General features: G+C 38.3%; 1 protein-coding gene across 2 annotated transcripts in view; it reads left to right on the forward strand.

Annotated features, from left to right (window-relative positions):
• Positions 1-22,789, forward strand: part of LOC126458421 (structural maintenance of chromosomes protein 4-like) — a 330,847-nt gene that overhangs the window by 300,485 nt on the left and 7,573 nt on the right. Inside the window, exons 17-20 of one of the 2 annotated variants that reach the window (XM_050095457.1) lie at positions 2,400-2,573; positions 11,073-11,255; positions 20,865-21,097; positions 21,205-21,410. In XM_050095457.1, the coding sequence (XP_049951414.1) occupies positions 2,400-2,573; positions 11,073-11,255; positions 20,865-21,097; positions 21,205-21,391 (777 nt within the window). In that variant the 3' untranslated portion in view covers positions 21,392-21,410. Of the gene's footprint in view, positions 1-2,399; positions 2,574-11,072; positions 11,256-20,864; positions 21,098-21,204; positions 21,411-22,789 lie in introns of those variants that run through there. The other variant, XM_050095456.1, reaches the window with a different exon arrangement.

Consider the following 22,789-nt stretch of genomic DNA (forward strand, 5'->3'; position numbering starts at 1 on the left):
TTGCCACTGTCCTATATCACATGTATAAACAATGTACTAAAAATGATTCTTGGACAAGTAAGCAATCTTTTAATAAAGGAACACAATCCAGTGATCTGTCATCCCTTGCACATCTGTCTCACATCCCCGCGAACACAATTTTTCCCGTAATACAGCTCTCAGCACTTAGGCATAGTACGTACCTTAAATAGTTGTGTGTAACCCACTTCATTTAACAATAAACATTAATTTTATAGTGGTAAAACAATATTTTTAATAATCTGTGATTTTTCCATCCCCTCCAATGCAAAAACTATTAGTCCTTGAGAAAAAATGGATAGGACCTTTTCTTGTAGGAAATGTAAAGTAGGTTAATTTTGTACTGGGAACCGTTTTTGATGGAAGCAGTGGTTTTGGAGACATTTGAGAAAAACATTTTAAAAAGCAATCTTAAAATGCACACCCACCCGAACGCTAACACCCCACTGTTCAGGACTTTTAGTTTATTGTTCAGGATACTTCCTCCTAGCACTGTGCAAAAATTGGGGATTACATGATTTTTTCCCTCTAATTTTCCTTTGTTGACTGGACTAATTGTTGTGTTGATTGAGTGTTCCATTGGTTCTTGATAGAATATTTTATACCATATGAATGAAACACACACAACACTGGTGTAATATTCCTCAGTATTTATTATTTGTTACACGAACAGTGAGAAAGATAAGTATGTCATTCATAGATATTTTGTTGTGTCAAAGATTTTAAACTAGTGCATCTACAGAGTATCTCCATTTGCAGAGATGAAAAATGTTAATGTTAGAATCAGGAATAAAACAAAGCAATTATTTCAGTGTAAATGCAATGTAAAATTATTTAACTAAGATAAAGTAAGTGACCCTTTAACTAATGAATCATAGACAAATTACAGCAGTTGTACATGGAAGTAAATAATTGAACAATAAACTTAGGTGATGTATTCCAAAGGTGTGGCTGAACAAAATAATCTTATCTTTAATAGGTCCTAAATTACAAACATATAAGATATAATAGTGATACTAATCAGGTGAGTGATGCAGCTGTGATTACATGAAGTAAAATTTTTAACTCGAGAGAAATTATAGTAAATGAAATAAAGGAAAATGTGGCATAAGTGAGCAGGGTAATTTACAATATGGCCTGAATAGGATTATGAGTAGTATCTACAGTTAGAAGTTGTGAGTAAGGTAACTGTGTCTGATCATTCAGCACTAAGCTTGATTGTTGCAATCAGTGTGTGACAGGTTACAACATATTGTTGAGCCCAAACCTCTTCAGCATTCACGCGATCCAATTTAGACAAAACTCTCTTAACATAGTGCGGCAGTTGTTATCTACTTGCATTTCCGGCTCTATTTCAACAAAGTGGAGTCCAGTTATGTCTTGAGCCCAAATGCCACACTAAACAGCCATTGTGGATATAATGGCTTATCCGTAGCTACCTGAGGGTTCTCTGCGCCAAAAATCCTGTGATTCTGCTTTTTCATTAAGCCATTCAATGGAAAGTGTGCCTAATTAGAGAATATTATTTTCTTGGTGAAATTGTTGTCCACACTTTGTTTTGCAAGCGCCAAAGGACAAATGCTCAGCACATTTAGTGATCATTTGGCTGCAGTTCTTATGTGCCAGGTGGATTTTATAGGTCCAAGGGTGCAGATCTTCATTCAGAATTCATTTCATACTGCTTCTGAATGTCAGTGAATAGATTTTATCAGACTTCCTGCAAAATTGTCACTCATGGTGGCAATGTTATCCCATCCCCGGAACAACTTACACGAGGATGGCCTGTGGGTTTAATGTCCTCAAATAAATCATTTTCTCAACTTTTGCAATCAGTCTCATCACAATTCACTTATTGGTACATTATGTTGCACTGAGCTTTCTAACAATCTCTGCAAAATGTTCGCCACATTTGTAATACGTATTCACTGTGACAATACTGGGTTCTATTGTGAATTGTTCCGTTACTAATCACAGAAAAAACAGAAGAAAATTGTGTAGTGTTCAGTGCTGTGAACTAAATAGAAGAGAAGTGGCGTGCATTTCAAAAGCTGCGTTCCATATGGGACACCCTTTGTGTATGAAAGTTTTTAATTAAATATGTGTATATTTTGAATACTTCATTGATGATGTATTATAATATTTATTACATGTTTGGTGTTTTTGTTTTTTTACTGGTAGGTGATTCACGTACGTAATATTCAGTTAATATCTAGAGCTTTGAATTTCTGAAGCACTAACAACTCTTCATTCCAGATTACAGAGTTCATTTGTATTTTTTTTATTTTTGTTTGTTTTATTATACAGTTTTCAGTTGAAGGTACTCTGTCTTTTTGATCAATTGAAAAACTATATAAATATTTTTTTTTTTTTTTTTTTTTTAGTTAGCACTACAGAACATTGAAAAGGAAGAGTCTGTACATAGCCATAACCTAAAACTCCTCACTGATGAAGAGGGAGATCTGAATTTTAAGATTTTAGACATAACCAGTAAGCTTAATGAGAAGAAGACAACCTCAGAGATGCACAAAAATACAATAAATTTTTTGAGTAAAAAGGTACGTCAATTCATTGTACTACACTGTAATTGCTGCAGGTGAAAACTGAAGAGCCTAGTTCTCTGTATGGTAGAACGTACTGTAATGTGAATTTGCATAGAGAAACAATTTTACAAACTGGAAGTGGATCATCAGTAAATATTTTACTTATTTAAAAAAATGATTGATTAAGTCTCCCTCCATTTCCAGATGTGATATATTTCTGCTGATGCTGATTTCAACAAAAATATTTCTGTGAAAGCTGTCTCTATCAGAAATAAGTTGGTTGTCTTACTGTTTTTGTTAACCAAATCTTGCAAAAAAGTAGTGATTTGTAATGACAATGACAATAATAATAATAAAAATCTTATTTTCTTTTAAAAACAGCCTTATTGTATCTTTTAACTGGAAATATTTTTACATTTTCATCACAGTAAGTTGATAAGGGCTGCTCTGAAGTCCACAGAACGTACAATCTTCTTTTGTCAACCCTTCCTCTCTCCCGCTACCCTCTACCACATTTCTCCACCATTCTGGTGTAGAGTGACATCTCTTTTTTAACCAGTTTTGTTTTGTGGAAAATATAATATGTAGACCCATTCTTTGTTTATTGTATACTAACACTGTCACTTCACGCCTTTCCAAAAAGATAAAAAATGTTAAAAATGCAATTGGCCAGGGTGCACCTATTTCAGGGCCTCACAAAATGTTCAGAAATGCATAATCCACAAAGGTCAACAGACATCACTGTCAGCATAAAGTTAGGTTTTTTTAAAGGCATGTTTGTGCTTTTTCTACAAAAATGAGAATTAGAGATACAGTTAGTGATGGCAGACTTGGTTTCACTGGTCTAGAGAATTATGTACCTAATAAGTGGATTAAGGACAGAAAAGGCCTGCCATGCTTTCATAATGAGATTCAGAAACTGTTGAGGAAGCAGAGGCTGTTGCACTCTTGGTTCATAAGAGTATGCGCAAATGACAACAAACAAAGGTTATTAGAGATTTGTGCCCCTGTGAAAAGATCTACGCATGAAGCACACAACTACTACCACAATCATACCCTAGTAAAAGATCTGGCAGAGAGCCCAAGATAATTCTTGTCCTATGTAAAATTGCTAAGTGGGACTAAGGCTTCCATCCATCACTTATTGACCTGTCTCGAGTGGCAGTTGAAGATAGCAAAATAAAAGTTGCTGTTTTAAATTTCACATTCAAGAAATTGTTCATGCAGATGAACCATACCAACATAACATCATTTGACCTTTGAACAGATTACTATATGGACAACATGGTAATAAGCATCCCTGGCATAGGGAAACAACAGGAGTTGAAAACAAATTAGTCACCAGGTTTGGTGGAATCCCAATTCAGTTTTTCAAAGAGTACTCTACGGCATTGGCCCCTTACGTAGCTTGCATTTATCATGAATCTCTCACCCAGCATGACTGCAAAAAAGTGCAGGTGACTTCTGTGTATAAGAAGGGCAAAAGAATGGATCCACAAAATTACAGACCAATATCCCTAACATTGGTTTGCTGCAGAATCCTTGAACATATTCTCATTTCAAATATAATAAACTTTCATGAGAGGAGAAGCTTATATCCATGAATCAGCATGATTTGAGAAAACACTGCTTGTGCGAAAGTCAGCTTGCCCTTTCCTCACATGATATACTGTGAACTATGAATGAAGGGCAATATGCAGATTTCATATTTATAGATTTCCAGAAAGTATCTGACATGGTGCCCCAAGACAGTACAAGCATATGGAATAGGCCCACAGATATGTGAGTGGCTCAAAGACTTCTTAAGTAATAGAACCCAGTATGTTGTCGTCAATGGCGAAAGTTCATCAGAGGCAAGGGTATCATCAGGAGAGCCTCAGGGAAGTGTAATAGCACCGCTGTTGTTCTCTATATAAATAAATGATTTGGCAGAGTGTTGGACAGCAAACTATGGTTGTTTGCTGATGACACTATGATGTACAGCAAAATATCAAAGTTGAGTGACTGTTGGAAGGTGCAAGATGATTTAGACAAAATTTATAGTTGGTGTGATGAATGGCAGAAAAATGTAAGTTAATGCAGATGACTAGGAAAAACAAACCGGTGATGTTCAGATACAGCATTAGTAGTGTCCTACTTGACACACTCACGTCATTTAAGTATCAGGGTGTAATGTTGCAAAGCTTTATGAAATGAAAGGACCATGAGAGGATTGTAGTAGGAATGGTGAATGGCTGACTTTAGTTAACTGGGAGAAGTCTAGGAAAGTGTGGTTCATCTGTAAAGGAGGCAACATATAATATGCTAATATGACCTATTCTTGAATACTGCTTGAGTGTTTGGGATCCATACTGGGCCAGATTAAAGGAAGACATTGAAGCAATTCAGAGGCAAACTGCTAAGGTTTGTTACTGGTAGGTTTGAACAACATGCAAGTGTTATAGAGATACTTCGGGAACTCAATTGGGAATCTCTGGAGGGAAGGTGACATTCTTTTTGAGGAACACTATTGAGAAAATTTAGAGAACCGACATTTGAAGCTGACTGCAGAATGATTCTGTTGCCTCCAATATGCACTGTATATAGGGATCACAAAGATAAGAGATGAGAAATTGGGGCTCATATGGAGGCATATAGATAGTCGCTTTTCCTTCGTTCTATTTCTGAGTGGTACAGGAGAGGAAATGGGTAGTTGTGGCATGGGATACCCTCTGCCACATGTCGTAAGGAGGATTACAGAGTATTGATGTAGACTGTTTTAACCTCATACATTTTGAAGTATTAGACTTTAAAGGATGCCTACAGGGCTATGTCACAGAAATGCAACTGCAGCTGTAACCGTGTATACTGAACGCTACCCAGGCTGATCATACCATTTCCAACATCCGCACAAGTCTCATGGAAACAATCAGCTGGGCACCCAGAAAGTGTCAGCGTGCAAATACATCAATTAACAAATTGCTGTTCTGGTGCCGAGGTGAGAGTATGACAGGTTGCACGCAGTTCTACAGTAAGCTGTAGTAGTGTGTGGAGAACTGCATAGTCATATGTTTCATCTGTGTCATATCTCGCTCCAGTAATAACTGTACAGGAATGACTCTGAACTCCACACGGAATTGTGTCATTTTGCACTTCACTAGTTGCAAGGTGGTCCTGACTTCCTATGTGAAATGTTGTTTATGGATGAAGCTTCGTTCACAAATCATTCTCATGTAAATCTGCAGAATATGCATTACTGGTCTGTACAAAATCCCTTCTAGCTTCCTCCAATTGCTCATCAATAACAGTGCGATGTCAGTTTTTGGTGTGGCATCATTGGTACCCATATTGTAGGTGCCTATTTTTATCCGGGAATAATAACCAGATGGCAGTATGCATCATTTCTGCAAGACCCACAGCCCCTTCTCATGGGGTATGTGGGATTGGGAACACATCTATCAAAATGGTTCCAGCGTGATGGATGCCCCACACACTAAGCATATGTTTCCAAGGAAGTTGTGAATGCAATGTTTCCAAATAGATGTATAGGATGAGAAAGTCCTGTGAGCGGGCCACTCCAGTCTCCTGTTGTGACATTATAAGACTTCTTTCTCTGGCGTGCAGGACCCCCAATGCCACCAAAGCATACGCAACAATGTATTACTGCTGCGTGTGTGTGTGCAGCAATATCAGTGCAATCACTACAAAATGTACACTACTTACTTGTTAATCATCTCCACAAGTGTATTGATGCAAATAGTGAGCACTTTGAACATCTGTTGAGGCGCTGCAGTTTCATTGGACGTGACTTTACTGGTTATCTGTGAGTTGTTTTAAGTGCTCAATGTCAGGCACAAAGTTGAAATTTCTGTGGGTTATATGCCGCTAATAATTGTGTTTGGAACACTAGAACCACATCTTATCACTAAATTGTACCTCTAATTTTCATTTCCGTAGAAAAAACATACATGTGCAATTTATCTGAATGTAACTTTGTGTTGAAAGTGATGTTTGTTTACTTTTATGGACTGTACATTCATGCCCATTGTTTGAACCCTTGACAACAGGCTGCAGGACAGTGCAGGAAACCTTTGCCCTCTAAAGTTTAATGTTTCATACTGTGTGAGTTTTACAACATTGAAACCAAATCTGCCTACTGTAACTGTACTTCTAGTTTCATTTCAGTAGAAAAATGTACATGTGCCATTTTAAAAATATAACTTTGTGCTGAAAGCGGTGTTTGTTGGCCTGTATGAGTTACGCATTCCTGCCCATTATGTGAGCCCCTGACATATGTGCTTCCCCAGCCAAGTGCATTTTTCACACGTTGTTTCTTTTCAGAACTATATAAGTTGGCCTGGACTAATTTTGTGAAACTAAATATAGTTTTCAAAACAAAGTTTTCCAGCGAGCATGAAATCTCAATTTCACAATCATTGTGTATCACCAGTTTTGATTTATGGTAGTGAAGCCTGGACGTTTACTGCAGAAACCATTCAAAAACAGAGGGCTGTCCAGTGACTAATGGAGATATGCACATAGGGAATTACGAGAGATAAGAAAATAAACAAATGGATCAGAGAATAGATTGAAATGGAAGATGTAATTATGACTGATGCAAATTAAATGGAAATGAATGGGTCATGTAGCCAGGCACATGGTTGTTAGATGGACAAAGGAATTTCGAAGACTAAAGTGAAGGCTGAGATGACAGCCTGATGGAAGAAGGATAGATGACGTTAGAAAAAGTGCAAGAGCCACAGGGATGTGCATAGCTGAAGACTGCGATGCATGGGAAATTATAGATGTGGCCATTATCCAGAGTTTGATGTCAAATGGCTAATAATGATGTAAGAACTCCGGTGACACAAGATAAGTTTCGCAGTTTGGCAGTCTTGGTTGTTCAGAGAGAACTGTACAAGAGCTTGGAATTATTATGTGTCATTGATTCATTGGCAGATAAGAAAGCGGCCAGTTACATATGTCTTACACATCCACTGTCAGTTATGTATCTCAGCCGCTGTGCTGACAAAAACTTTTGTAAGCAAACCCACATGTGGACTACAGGAATGGACAACTATGAAAGGTCATGAGTGGAGGTCTGCAGGTTGGGGATTTTGCTTGCTCATACTGACTCGAACGTGCGCCACTCAAGCACGACTTTTTCAAGTATGAATGTTTGGTGTAGGCAGGCTGAGGTCGAACAAGTTGCTCTGGGGCGGGGAGGGAGAGGCCACCCAACATGGTGCGCTCGTTGCTCTGATTTGTCTGCTGGTTCTGTGTGACTGCAGACTGGTGTTTCTTTTGATATACTTCCTCCAACTGATGGAACTATACTGACAGTTTAGTTATGCTGTACATATATATTCCTGCATGTTAGTGTCTACTGCTGTGGAAACAGTTAAAAGCCTCACGGACCTCATCACTTGTTCTGTAAAATCACCATATCAGTTCACTGTCGCATGTGGTTGTGAACAAACATAAACTCCATATCAACCATCTGAAAACTTTTGCATGTACACATTCATTATCTTTCCATACAGTTTCTGTGTTTATGAATATTCTTCTCTCTATAGTCCAATTAAAGTTACTTGGTAGTTGATACTTCATGCACTGGAACTGGATTCCTCCAATCAGACCACTCAGCATCATGCCTGAACCGTTCACCGTTGCCAAACTGCCACAACAGTTGGTCATTTCACTTCCAGTTCCATGTCCATCATTCTTTCTTAATGTGTTTGGATTCTAATTCATTGGTCAGACACTTTTACTTTATATTTCATCACACATGATACCCACACCAAAATGACACACACACACACACACACACACACACACACACACACACACACACACTTGCATGCAAGACATGATTCAGTATCACATATACAATTATCATTACATTAGATAATCTTTGCATGACATTGTATGAAGCCGAATTTTTGAAGGCTGCAATTTCAACATTGCGATTGGAGCACCACAATCATAAACGTAATTGTTTCTCCTGACATTGTGGTATAGTGTAAAGGTTAGTGTATCAGCCTCACATGTAGAAGTTCATCGGTTCAAATCTTGCCAAAGATAGTGAATTAAAATTTGTAAATCTAATCAAAAGACTTTTATTTTTATTTACTTAATTAGTTTAAATGTAATGTTTTTCTTTCTAATTGTCTGCTGCTTCATTTTCATTGTTGTATTTGTATTATTTTTCTTTCTATCATTCTTTTGTCATTTGGAATCTGCATGTCACCTATATTCTGCAACCAAGAGCCAACAAGGCCTACTCATCTGTTGGTAATGCAGCAGCTCGTCTAGCTAAGCTAAGGGCAGTTTCAGGGAACCAATGATAGAAAGAAATTACAGTTTGCTTTTAGTGTTGAAACTGATTTTTTTCTGTTTTGAGTTTGTTCATAAGGTTAGCATTAATCACTGTGAACAAAGCGATCGTGATTTTAGTTCTGCTGCAGACTGTTGATCGCCATTTTCTCAGATAAAAATTACACATCATGAGGTTGTGGTTTGCTTAGGCCATGAGTTTTAAATTTGGGCACTTACATATAGTCTAAATTTGGGCTATAGGCAGATCTTGGGCTACTTTGTCAACATTATAACCTGTGCTGTTTCCGTTTTAGACTGCCAAGAACAGTCACAAAACATCCCATAGGTAAAAAGAAGGAAATGGGATGAAAATGAATATGACCAGAAAACTTGTGCAATCAGAAATAAAACTATATAGACATGTCTGCTAAAATATTTAACGTGCCATGAGCAACATTACTCCTTTAAAAAAAAAATCACGGAAAATTGAAAGAAAACTTGTATTATGTGCAGAGTTGGAAAAAGAACTAGTGTCTTATCTACTTCACATAGAAGAGAAATTTTTGACTTCATGAGTGGTATGTTGAACGGCTTACTAGTCAGCGACAAGGATTGGTCTGAAACATCCACTTGAAAAGGGAGATGCAGGAAGAGCTTGGTGAATATTTTTCCTGCGTTGTAAGAAACGGACAAGAATTAATTGCTTTAATAATATAATGTGTGGGCTTCTGTAAGGCCATAGCAGATGATTCTCCAGTGTAATCTTTCACCACTGAGGGGAAAATTGGTTATATTTGGAGATTTCTGAACATGTGGGATTAAAATCACAGCAGTCTGATAATAGACCCGCACTGCTCATTAGCTATTTGTTTTTCTCTCCTGCACTACACTAAACCTGCGTGAACTCCATCACCTTGCGCTCACTGCATTGATGCCATTTAATAACTCACATTAACTTGGGAAACATGACGGATGTCAGTGTCACTACCATTTCAAAAACTTTTGTAGCTTTATTTCTCTCCCAGTGGTGTAGGGTCAATGTCATAGGGATCAATAAATTGCACGCTATCACTCTTTTTCAACATGAGACTTGTAAATCGGGTTCATGTGCTAAACAAATAGCACCACTTCACAATGACTGTTAGGACTTTGGGAAAGGTAAATGGTTTATTAAGAAGCTAAGATTTCACACTATCAGGTGTGAAAAAATCATATTTATAACTGCTTATTTTCTTCAAAATCACTTGAGAAGAGTTATGGAACTAAGAAATCATGTAAAATGAAAATTAGCAGTTTTCTTTTCCCACAAGGAAAGTAAGGCTTTTGATGAAAAAATAAGTTCATAATACAGTGTGGTGTAGTCTTACATACCTTCAAGTGTTTTTAAAGCATTAAAATCAAAGAAATGGTTTTCCCCCCTTTCACCTAGATGGTCGGGCCATTTGAGCAAGTGATCTGGCCATTTGAGCAAGAGACGCTCAAATTAGCATGAGGGAAGTCAAATACAGTTGCTCCAAATGAACAAAATAATTAAATTGGCGTATATTGGACATAAATGGAACTACATGCACTCAACAATTTTGAGCGCGCATAAATGTCAGAAACAGAACTCTAGTCTGGACACATATATCTTACTCCATATACACAGTTAAGCATTGTACTTATTGGGCCATAAAGCCACCCATTTAATCCAACCTAATATCAGTTTCCCTGGATTTCAGAGATCAAGAATAGGTCTTCATCACATCCCATGCCTCCCCTTTTCCAGATTAAATCTGTGTTAATCATCCACCTTTCCATTTCGTGCTCATTCCTTGTACTGTATGTATACCTATCTTTTGATCCCTTTCCCCACCCTCTCCTAGTCCCTTGATTTCTGACACCATTTCTCCAAGCACTTTTTGTGTTCATTTTAATTCTGCATTCTGAGTGATCTGACCTTCTCACCCCTGGCCGCCCTCATGCCCTCAGCTTCTTCCTCTGCTATCGTGGTTTCAAAAGCTAGGCTTCCTATAATTCTTTTTCATGTGTGTTTTATTTTGGCTGAATTGATGTAGATATCTTTTGAATATAAATTTTGGCCAATCTATCTTCCTTTGTTTGAAAATAATGCTTCTCTATTTGATTGATCTTGCTTTATAAAATTATGTCCTTTTGTTTATATGAGATGCCACTTCGATTGAAATAAAGTAATGCAATCATTTGCTCTCCATTTAGCTAAAGTCATTAAAGCCACAAGTTATCCCTGGTATAGAGGTCAAAGAGGAATTTAGCCTTCTTATGTCAGATGAATTACAGTACATAAACCAGGCAAAACTGGAAAACGACATTGCAGTGTTAAAAAGCAGAATTGGTTCTGAACTTGTAAATGTAGCAGTGATTGAAGAGTTCATCCAGAAGGTAAGATAATGACTAATATTAGCTAGTCTTTTCACCATGCATGTGCATAATGACAGTCACACATTATGTGATTTTGTGTTTGTAACTCTCTATAAAAAATATCTGACAAAGAATATATGTATCTAAGAGGAACCGGCTGCCAACATTTCTGATTCCCTGTTTTCACACTGGCAAATACAGTGATGATTCCTGCAATGAGCCAGTGACCCATTCCTTCCTTATCCTTATTATCACGAAGCTATTGCCCTAACATTTTATGACGTTACTCTTAGCAGGTACACTACATTGCTGCATGTTACCAAATAAAACCGCAGTTGAGTATTTTTACTTATTTGTTTGTTTGTAGATTTTCCAGCACAAAGTGCTTTCTTTTCTTGATGGGTTATTACTGTCAGGTACAGAAATAACCTTGAGCATTCACAAGTACTAAGGCGTGGCTGTTATGTTTGAATTTTTCATTGTTGCCATTTTTGCCTGATGAAGGAACTATCATTTGAGAAAGTTTGAGATTTAGTATCTGAATCTGTGGCATATGTTGGTATTGTCATTGTCCTTCCCTTCTTGTATCAGTGGTGAATGGTGGGCAGAAGAAGTTCATTGCAGAGTGGGGGAGTGATACGTAAAAACAGTATTGAGTCCATAGCTGTATCACAGCACTGCACTGAACAGGTATTTGAATGTTGTGCAGGGGCAGTTGAATTTAATGAAACTAAACTTCTAATTGTTATTATTATAGGTCCATGAACTCTGACTTCAGAGCATTTCTGCTCCAGCTAGAAAGTGTTCTTGGTTCACTTTATAGGAAGTACTAGAAATTAGTTATATGTGGTGTGCAAGATCTCCTAAATCCATATGATCTGATGCAGATTGTGTTTTTGCCAACCAGGGTGCAGGGGAACAGTGGCATCGCCATAGACAATATTTTTATTCATTCTTCATTACTAGATGGGCATTCTGTTAGTAAAAGAGTGAATGGCCTTTCAGAGTATGATGCACAAATTTTAACTCTAAAACGTTTTTGTACTCAAACAAATGTTTAATATAATTACAAACTGTGTAGAAAAGCTAATCTAACAGCAATGCAGAGTTTTTTAAACCTCGTTAAGGAACAAGAATGGCAGGATGTTCAGAGTACTGGTAACATAGATGACAAGTACAATGCTTTCCTTAACACATTTCTCATACTCTTGGAAAGTTGCATTTCATTAGAACATTCTAAGCAGGGTACTAGCATTAAAAGGCAGCCTGGGTGGCTGACTAGTGGAATAAGGATATCATGTAGAACAAAGTGGGAAGTAGTCACAGTCAAGCTACAGTAGCCCATTGCAAACAATACTGCAAGGTGCTTACAAATATTATTAGGAAGGCAAAGAGTACATATTATGCAAATAGAATAGCTAATTCACAGGATAAAATTAAAACCATATGGTCAGTCATGAAGGAAGTGTCTCATCAGTAGCACAAGGTTGATGATATAAAGTCAGTTTGTAGTAAAAATATTTCTGTTACTGATAAGTCAGATATATGTACAGTATTTAACAGTCACTTTCTGGGCATTACTGGTGAATTAAATAAAAACAGGGGATCATATAACTCTCTAGGAAAATGCCTTTCCAAGATTGATGTCTAAATACTCCTCTGTGATACTGACAAGGAGAAGATTGAGTCAGTAATTAAATCACTGAAGGCAAAGGACTCTCATGGATATGATGGAGCGCCTAGCAGAATATTAAAGTAGTGTGCTGCACATTTTAGCCATTTATGTAGCCACATTTGTAATTTTTTCTTGAAGAATGGTCAGTTTCCTGAACCGTTAAAGTACTCAGTAGTAAAACTGCTTTATAAAAAGGGAGAAAGGGATAATGTAGACAATTTTAGGCATATTTCTATGCCATGAATGTTTGCTAAAGTTATTGAAGAGGCTGTGTATGTAAGGATAATTGATAAATTTATTGCACATGGTTTGCTATCAAATGTACAGTTAGGTTTCAGAAGTTGTTTAACAACTGAAAATGCTGTGTTCTCTTTTCTCTGTGAGGTACTGGATGGATTCAATCAAAATATTTTGAATGTTAGGTATCTTTTTTTGATTTAACTAAGGTGTTTGATTATGTTGATCACAAAATATTGCTCCAGAAGTTGGACCATTTAGATGTATAATCCATTTAGCATGGTAAGTGAATTGAGTAAAAAATATGCCTTTATACTTTTCAGAGCATTTTATTGCTCAAAGTGACACAGGTTGTCCATCACAAACATCTGGAAGAGGCCTTCCTAGCCTTCCAGAACACCAAACCCCTAGCCTGGTTGAGGTTCATTGATGGTATCCTCATGATGTGGTCTCAGGACCAAGGCACCACATCTTTATTCCTTCACAATCTCAACACCTTCTCTCCCTTCCACTTCACGTGGTCCCCCTCAACCCAGCATCCCACCTTCCTAGATGTTGACCTCCTCCTCTCTGATGGCTTCATGCACACCTCTGTCCATATTAAACCCACCAACCACACCTGCATTTTGACAGCTGGTGTGGTTGGTGGGTTTAATATGGACAGAGGTGTGCATGAAGCCATCAGAGAGGAGGAGGTCAACATCTAGGAAGGTGGGATGCTGGGTTGAGGAGGTGTGCTTTCACACCATAAAGTCACTCCCACATAGCCTGGCCACCGAGGGACAGTGTACCTGCAGTGACAAAAACTCCCTTGCTCAGTGTTCTGAGTGTCTCATGAAGGCATTATCCCCCAGACCTAGTCCGCAAACAGATCTCCCATGCCATTTCCCCTTAAACCCCCAATTATCCCACCACCCCCAAGAACCAGATACAAAGGAATGTCCCCTTCATCACCCAGTGCCACCCCAGACAGGAACAACTGAACCACATCCTTTGCCAGGGCTTTGATTACCTATCATCGCACCCTGAAAAGAGAGACATTCTACCGAAGATACTTCCCACCCCACCTAATATGGTGTTGAATTGCCCACCCAACCTCCACAACATTCTAGTCCATCCCTAAGCCACAAGGATTATATCATTGTGGGAGACACAGTTGCAAAAGCTGTACCATCCACCCACCCAGCACTTCTTATTCCAGTCCTGTCACAGGACCCCATCAAGGGCCAGACCCCCTGTGAAAGCAGCCGTGTCATTTACCAGCTCTGCTGCAATCATTGCACAGCTTTTTATACTGGTATGACTACCAACCAGCTGTCCACCAGGATGAAAGCCCACTGTCAGACTGTGGCCAAGAGCAAAGTCGACCACCTTGTGGCACAACATGTAGCTAAACATAACACATTTGATTTCAATGGCTGCTCCACTACCCAAGCCATCTGGAGCCTTCACTCCACCACCAGCTTTTCTGAACAGCGCAGATGGGAGCTATCCTTACAATACATTCTCTGTTCCCGTAATTATCCTGGCCTCAACCTATGCTAACATAGTGTTCTCACACCCTCCTCCCAACAGTTTCCACCCCCTCTGTATTATCATCTCCTCCCCATTCTCATCTCCCACCATGTTTATTTGCAGTCCCCTGCCAGCGCATCTGCCTGTCTTTCCCTGCTCCTCTCCTTTTTTTGCTACTTTTTTTTTCCCTGCCTCCCTGCCCCACAACTTCTTGATGCTGTGCCTGTTGGCAGTCTAGTCCCTGCACACTCCACCAGACAGTGTTTCTCTCTCTCCCCACCCATACACTACCGTCCCTTGCCCTTCCCTGAGCTGGGTCAGTGTAGCCAATAACTATTCCAACACAGCTTTAAGTGCCTGCTGTTGTAGCAGAAGTGACCTAAGTGAAGCCTCTACAGTAGAGCCGAATGGCAGAAAAACCACAGAATCCAAAACACACGAATATTCGCCCCTCAAATGTAGTTTAAACATCTCAAACACATTTAACAACTGAGGGCTCAGGACCCCTGCATGCTCTTATGAGGCTGCTATCTAAATCAGTTGTTGCTGACGTAGTGCTGCGCACACATGGAGGATCTGGAGACGGCTGTCAGTGGCTGGGCTGTTTCTGAAGACCGCTTGAATCACTTGCAGGGACGACATTTGAATGTTGGCACACGGTAAGCTTGCCATAGTGACCCAACATACTCGTATGTCCGCTGTGGGCGGTAGGTGTAGTAACCAGCAAGTACTACATTTTGTATTCAGGTCGCTTAGTAGTTGGCCTCAAAAGGCTGCGTAGATCTCTTTCCAGACCTTTCCACCAGAAACAAAATTTGTGGCCGCCACTGAGAATCAAGCCTGTGACCTCACCGTTACTTGCCAAAAATACTAGCCAGTAGACCATGCAGTCAGTTTACTTTTGCTGTGGTGGCATTAATTTCTAATGTTCATATAGCAGAGATGCTGAGTCACAGACAGACACAACAAAAAGACTGTCACAATATTAGCTTTCCACCAACAAGGCCCTTAGGTCTTTGCTGAAAATAGACGAGAAACACACACACACACACACACACACACACACACACACACACACACACACACACACACAACTGCAGCCTCTGGCAGCTGAAACCACACTTTGTGGCTGCAATCGTGTGTGTGTGTGTGTGTGTGTGTGTGTGTGTGAGATCTATTTTTGACAAAGGCCTTATTGGCCGAAAGCTTATATTGTGACAGTCTTTTTGTTGTGCCTGTCTGCGACTCAGCATCTCCCCTGTATGGTGAGTAGCAACTTTCCTTTTCATAATGTTGCTACATTCCATCCTGGATTTTCCATTGTTTAATTTCTACTGTTGTAACATTAGAATACTAGATGTACAGTATGTCATACCAAAAATGTGTGTAATGACTAATGGAGGAGAGAAATATTGATGAACGAGAAAACTGAAAATCTAATAAGGTAATCTGGCATAGATTCAAACAGTCAGCATTATTATCTGCAACTCAAAGAGCAGACAATGAATCAACAGACAGCTATGAAAAATAGCCACTTCCCCAGGGAATATATTTTCATAATTGGTACCTGTGAAGCACTGTGAACATCCGTTCTCTTGTTTCTTCTCTGGTTCCACACGGGAACTTCAGTCAGTGGCACTTACAGATATGTAATGTGTGACAGAGCTCCACCTGTAAAAATACTGGAGTGTACCCTCTTACCACTTGCCCTTGCTGCTTCTTGGGTGTAAACATGACAGTGCTGTCACCCTGCGCAGGTAAACAGTTTGCATTGCTACATTAATATGGTACATAAATTTTTAAGACAGAACAGTGGTTTTTACTTCAGTGAGTAATAAAATAATTCATATCTTGGAGCAGTTTATCATATTACAAAATTTGTGAAATTTGTTCATGTATAGTTTTACATAAATTGGTTTGTCAACTCACCAGCAGCCTCCCTTTTCAGTAATAATCTTCTCTTGCATTTTTAAGTCTATGAGACCCCTTTTCAGTAATACTTTTTCTTAGCTCTTCTCTCACACTATTAAGTTTGTGCGACAGCCATGAAAAGACTGATCATAGTTTAGTCACCCTCTGATCTATTTTTCGAGCAGCACTAGTAACTAGCCTGAACTGATAGTAGTAAAACCTCAATTTTCTGAGCCCAGTTAAATTAATCATAAGGTGAGCTGACAGTGGAAAAAATGTTTTGTGACTGGCCCTTTGATAATTTCAGCTCATTCTCTTTCGCAGAGCATCTTGTGACTGTATGGATAAAAAATGGGGAAGCTGACACTTGTGACTATTTTGTTGGTACCACAAAAATAATTGTTCAGTAAACTTCTAGCACATGAGGGCCCCCTATGCAACTGCATGAATAATAAATTGTAGGTTAGAAAATCACTGTTTATAATGCCTCCAAATGCGTGGTTAGATTTTTAAGTGTTTGTGATGCTACAATCTAGGGGCCAAGCAACACACTTGTTGCAAAAAATAAATAAATAAATAAATAAAATGAAATAAAAATCTAGTCATAAAGTTCAAATAAATGTTGGAGTTTGTGGTGAAAAATAATGTTGACTACTCACAACATTTTAAATTTTTAAGAAAACTGAGTTTAACTTACTATAACACCCATGACAGGTTAATAATTGTTGAACTAGTGAATGTTTTAGCAAGGGCTTAAACAAAATGGAGCAGTATCTCATGTCCACATAAATTTCTGGAAAAATCTTCAAAAATAATCAAAGTTCATTTAGCGCAAGTATAAAGTTAAAGTTCCACAGTTGTGAACTGACTAGATTCTAAGTGCAAATCACGCGCATAAACAACCCCAGTAAAGTGTTAGAGTTCAGACTATTTGCCTAACATGAAATATTTTAAGACCACAAGCTGAAGAATATTGACACATGCAAATAATCCCAGTCCAAGACTCAACACTTAGAAAAATGCCACCTCATTAGAAACACAACCTACTGCTGCATATACGTACTGTGTGTCCTAGATCTCAATCACTTCTAAACAAGTGCGAACTAAACAGTGTTCCTCACAAGATGGCTGACCCTGTTTAACCCCCGCAGTTTGACATGAGTCAAACACAAACATGTCTAACTTCCACAACATACTTAAAGACTATGGATTTAATATCATATACACGTATCATACATCAAAAATACATAAATTTCCTCAGCTTTCTATTGCTGTTTGTGTTTTTTCTCTAAGTTAAATAGCTTGTGTCATTACTAATATTGTTAACAGTTAAAACCAAGAACCTTCATAAATTCTTGTCTATGTTTACTCAGTAATGTCGCTGCTACTTTTAATGTTTCATCTGTTATTTATGTGAATAGTGAATTGTCACATGTGGAATGCACATTCTTGCATATAATTCAAAATAGGTAATGTTCATAAAAAAATATACTATGATAGACCAATAGTGCTTAGTCAGACGTATCCATAGACACTTTGTGATATTCGCTTAAGGTGGTGATGAGATATCAATTTTCAAAGTTCATGTTATGCACAAAATGTTTAACATGAAATAACTTAAAAACTATTCTTCAAATCAAGGGCACATTTTCACCCAAGCATTCATCTTATTTTTGTCTTTGTAACTATGTAACAGGATTCTTTGTATCTAGTTGGTTTCAGTTGTTGTTGGGTTTAATCTTACTTGATATTTATTCTGGACACTCAATTCTGCCACGGTGATTATGCCTCCATGTTTCACACCAGTGGCTGTGTGTCCGATGGCCAGAATATGGGCTTATCTGCTAGCTGCTGTCCTGTGATCGTGGTAACTTTCATAGTCAGAGTGTCTGCCAATCACTGAGGTTCAAAGGGTGTTGCCATCTATTGATGACACTGTGATACTTGTGTGGCGACTGAGCTCCATCTGGCTTGGCCTCCACTCCTCCTCAGCTTTCAGTAACAGGCATGCTCTCTATGCCTCCACTTGCTACTCCATACATATAGTGGGTGGTGCAAGTTGTGGGGTGGGGGGGGGGGGGGGGGTGAGAGGACACACACATCATAGTTACCTATAAAATAACAATCTGAATATGGCAAATACATAGTATTAAATTGATCTGATTGTCTGTAGAGACAGTTTAAGTAAATAATAGTGACTATGGACTAAAAAAGTTAATACGGGCAGTACTTCTACTACTGCTGATAATAATAGTAGTGGCAGATACAAAAAGAATTTAGAGGTGTAAAACATAAATGTGTTCTTATATAGCAAGTTAGGAGGAAATAAAATTTAAATTGACTGGAAAAAGAGGAAGATAGGGTTGAAAAGGAGGGTGTACACGGCTAACTAGTGTGTACAGGGCCAATGGTAGTCATTGTTGCTTCAATAGATATATCATTAACTGTTTTCTGAAGCTGGAGATGTTCTTCACTTCAGCAAGTAGCACCAAACACTGTCTGTAATATACCCACAAAATTATATTCATATTTTTTTAAACACATTAACAGTTTAAGAAAACGCTAACTTACGTGGCAGCATCTTCTGTCACAAAAATTATGCTAAACATATTTAAACATCTGTAACCCTTTGCATACCAAAAAGTCAGTACATATATGTGAATAAAAACATAAACATCAAAATCCTGCATAACTAATACTTCTAAATTCCCATGTTTTTGTGTGAATGTCTGAGTACAACATACCTCACAAATACAATAAACAAATAAGAAGCAAAATTAAACTGCTGTGATTGCAGTATCACATTCAAATTATTTAGAGTTCTCTACATATTGTCCTTTCTCTTGTGTTTACATATCAATTTGACCAATTACATCATCACACTTTTTAAATACATATTTGTAGCACAAATGAAACACTTATCACAACATCTTTGCTGTCTTATTATTTGACTCCCAAGATTGTTACAATGATGTAGGTCAGATCATTGGTACTGTTTTCAACTCTACTGCCAGCCATTTGACATGACACTAACAAGAAACAAAAATCACCCAATGAGTCACCTATTATCTCCAGGCATCTGAATCACAAAGACCAGTCAGATCAAAACCCACCCCCTCTTCTATCCAGACTTGACACCGTCAAAACTAAATCTCTGAGTGAAATTTGGCACAAACAAACACATATTCGTGTTTGCAAGGGATGCTTGCTGATACAGACTTTTCATTGTGGTAGCAACAACTTGTTCAATTCAAAATCAGTACAGCCCAAGCAGTTGCAACTGTACTATGTTGAGACAAAGTTTCTCTAACCAAAATGAACTCAAGATGTGGTGTGAATAATACTCAGAATGTCTGATGAAACTGCTATTCAACAGAAACAAGATGTTTTTCAAAATTGCTGGTGTTGTCTGAGGTGATTGGGTCATGGCGATTTCAATTGTACGCTCTTTCTGTGCGACTGTAGCTTTGGTGCAGCACCACATTGTAACCATTTGGTAAGCTCACCATGCCAACAAAGCTTCTATAGTCAGGTTACATACACAGGAACATTAGCCCGTGCACTAAAACTAACTACACTGCTGGGACCCTCATGAACTAAACTATAGTACTGCTGATTTCAATTAAAGTAACAGTTACTTTAAACCACTATTTAAATAACTCTTGCAGGACCGAAAAAACACATGTGATGTTTTCTTTGGTTGTTAGTTGAAGCTCCTCTTTTTCAATGGTTTACTGTTTCTGTTGTATTTGATTTATCGTTCTCTGCTCTACTGTTTCATTTATTTTCCCTCTTTCACCTGCATGATTCTACTTTGTCTCTAACATGCTCCTTTTTCCAGTCTGTCATTCCTGTAACTTTGGCTTACTGACTGCACCTTCTAACTTTTCCGGTATTAGTCTACCACAGTATTATTGTAACTGAGAGTGAGGACATTTCGTCGGTGTATCGTGAGTCAGTGTGTAACCGGAGTTGATGCAAAACTGATCTGAAAGCATTGACAGTGAGATGTGTTTTCCTTCATCACCACTGTCCTTGTTTATTATAATCCCACCACACTTTTCCGATAATGGCCAAGAGCAATAACACTGTGTCTGAGTAGTACCATTATTGCATTTTCATCTTGTCTTTTCTTTCCTGTCCCCCTCAGACTAGAACATTTGGTGCAATTCTTGCCGTTCCTCAGTGACTTGACTTTATATTGTGTTGGATGTTCATAACCTATTTTCATTGTCCATAAGTCTGTGTGTATATTAATTTATTGTGTAATTTTTCTCAATCTGTTGGATCAGGAAAAAAAATTTCACCAACTAGATTCAGAATATAAAGAAATCATTGCTAAGAGGGATGAACTACAACAGTGCTTTGAGCTACGCTGGAAGAAACGTTTTGTACGATTTATGAATGGTTTCCGGTTTCTTTGTGTGAAACTGAAAGAGATCTATCAGCTTATCTCCCTAGGAGGAGAAGCAGAATTTGAGTTGGTTGATTCAAGGGACCCATTTACTGAAGGAATTGGGTACAGGTAAGGAAGTTATGCCGTATAAAATTGCATTGCTTGTACTGTGATCTGTTATTTAGAGCCTTCTTATTTTAATATTCCTGTATTACCTCTGCTAAACTCCTTTTCAGAATTTTAACTTTAATACACAGACCACCAAAAAATACTACACTCTTCGTCAGGCTCTATCGAGATATCAATATTGTCATTCGATATGAATTAAGAGTGTGTTGTAGTATGGTCTTTGGCTCAACAGATGTGAGTACTTTCATCTCTGTATTGAGAAAACAAGATGGCTGGAGCACACTTGACTTTTGAGCAACAAAAATGTATTGTGAAGTGGTTTCTCAAGTTCTATAATGCCATTGAAGTGCAACGTCAGTGGAGGTGGGAGTTTGAAACAGAAGCGCCAACCCACCTAACAATTAACTGCGTCATTGACAAGTTTGAATTGCATGGAACTATTTGTGATATTCTCAAAGGAAGATCGGGAAGACAGCATACAGCTACAAGTTCTGTTTTATCGGCTCTCGTGTTGGAAACATTTGTTAATTCTCCACAGAAGTCTGCTATGCAATGTGCATTTGAAGTGGGGGTTAGCGGTACAAGTGTACGAAGAATTCTGAAAGTTGCAGAGTGAAAAGATTACATTCCGTGATTACTACACGCAATTAATGATGACGATTCTGATCACTGAATGCAATTTTGCAAATGGTATCAGCAAATGGTAACTGATGACGAACAATTTGTGGCAAAGGTTGTGTGGAGTGATGAGGCACAATTTACAACTTAATGGAACTGTGAATCAGCATAACAGTGTGTACTAGGCACTGGAAAATGTGCATGTTTATGTGGAAAAGTGGTCCATCTACCAGGGGTTCATGTGTGGTGTGGACTATCAGCTAGTGGCTTTGTAGGACCCTTTTTCTTTGATGCTACTGTCACAGGAGAAGTGTAGCTGGAAATGTTACACACATCAATTTTGCCATGTATACATGTGCTTTATGGAGCTGATGAAGAGGTCTTCCACCAACCGGATGGGGCGCCACCACACTACCACCTAACCGTACGAACCTTCCTGGATGTCCCTCCACGGTCACCAGATCTAACACCTATGGACTTTTACTTGTGGGAAACTGTGAAAGATAACATATATCGACGTAAGCCACACACGGTGAAGTAACTTCACCAGGAGATCACAGCAACATGTGCATTTTTCTCCACTATAACATTGACTGACGCTCGTCATTCTTTTATGTGTATAGTTGCCAATGGTAAACATTTTGAACGTTTAAAGTAACCATGTGCTAAACTGAAGGTTGTACAACATGTGTGATCAATTATTACATGTAAAATAAACACATAAGTAATACTTTTCATTCCTTAGCGTGTGTATACATTTTTTCTGGAGGACTCTGCATATACATTCCTGAACATTATCTCATTGTTTGGAACTCATCCATGAAGATCTATGTTTATCTTAGTTAACATTTTGTGCTAGTTCTTTTTAAATTAAAGCTGCTACTTATTTATCTAACTAAAATTTCCATTTGTGATCTACATTCTTTTTGACATTAAGGTATCTGATGCTATCCATATTTGTCTTGCTTGTTTCTGTCTTAGTTGCCATGGTTAACCATACTTTGTAGCAAAACACATTTTCTAATCGTAGTAGATGTTGGTACCTGCTTCATAAATTAACTGCTCAATCTCATT

The sequence above is a fragment of the Schistocerca serialis genome, chromosome 2 (assembly GCF_023864345.2).
Source record: "Schistocerca serialis cubense isolate TAMUIC-IGC-003099 chromosome 2, iqSchSeri2.2, whole genome shotgun sequence".
Taxonomy (NCBI): Eukaryota; Metazoa; Arthropoda; class Insecta; order Orthoptera; family Acrididae; genus Schistocerca; species Schistocerca serialis.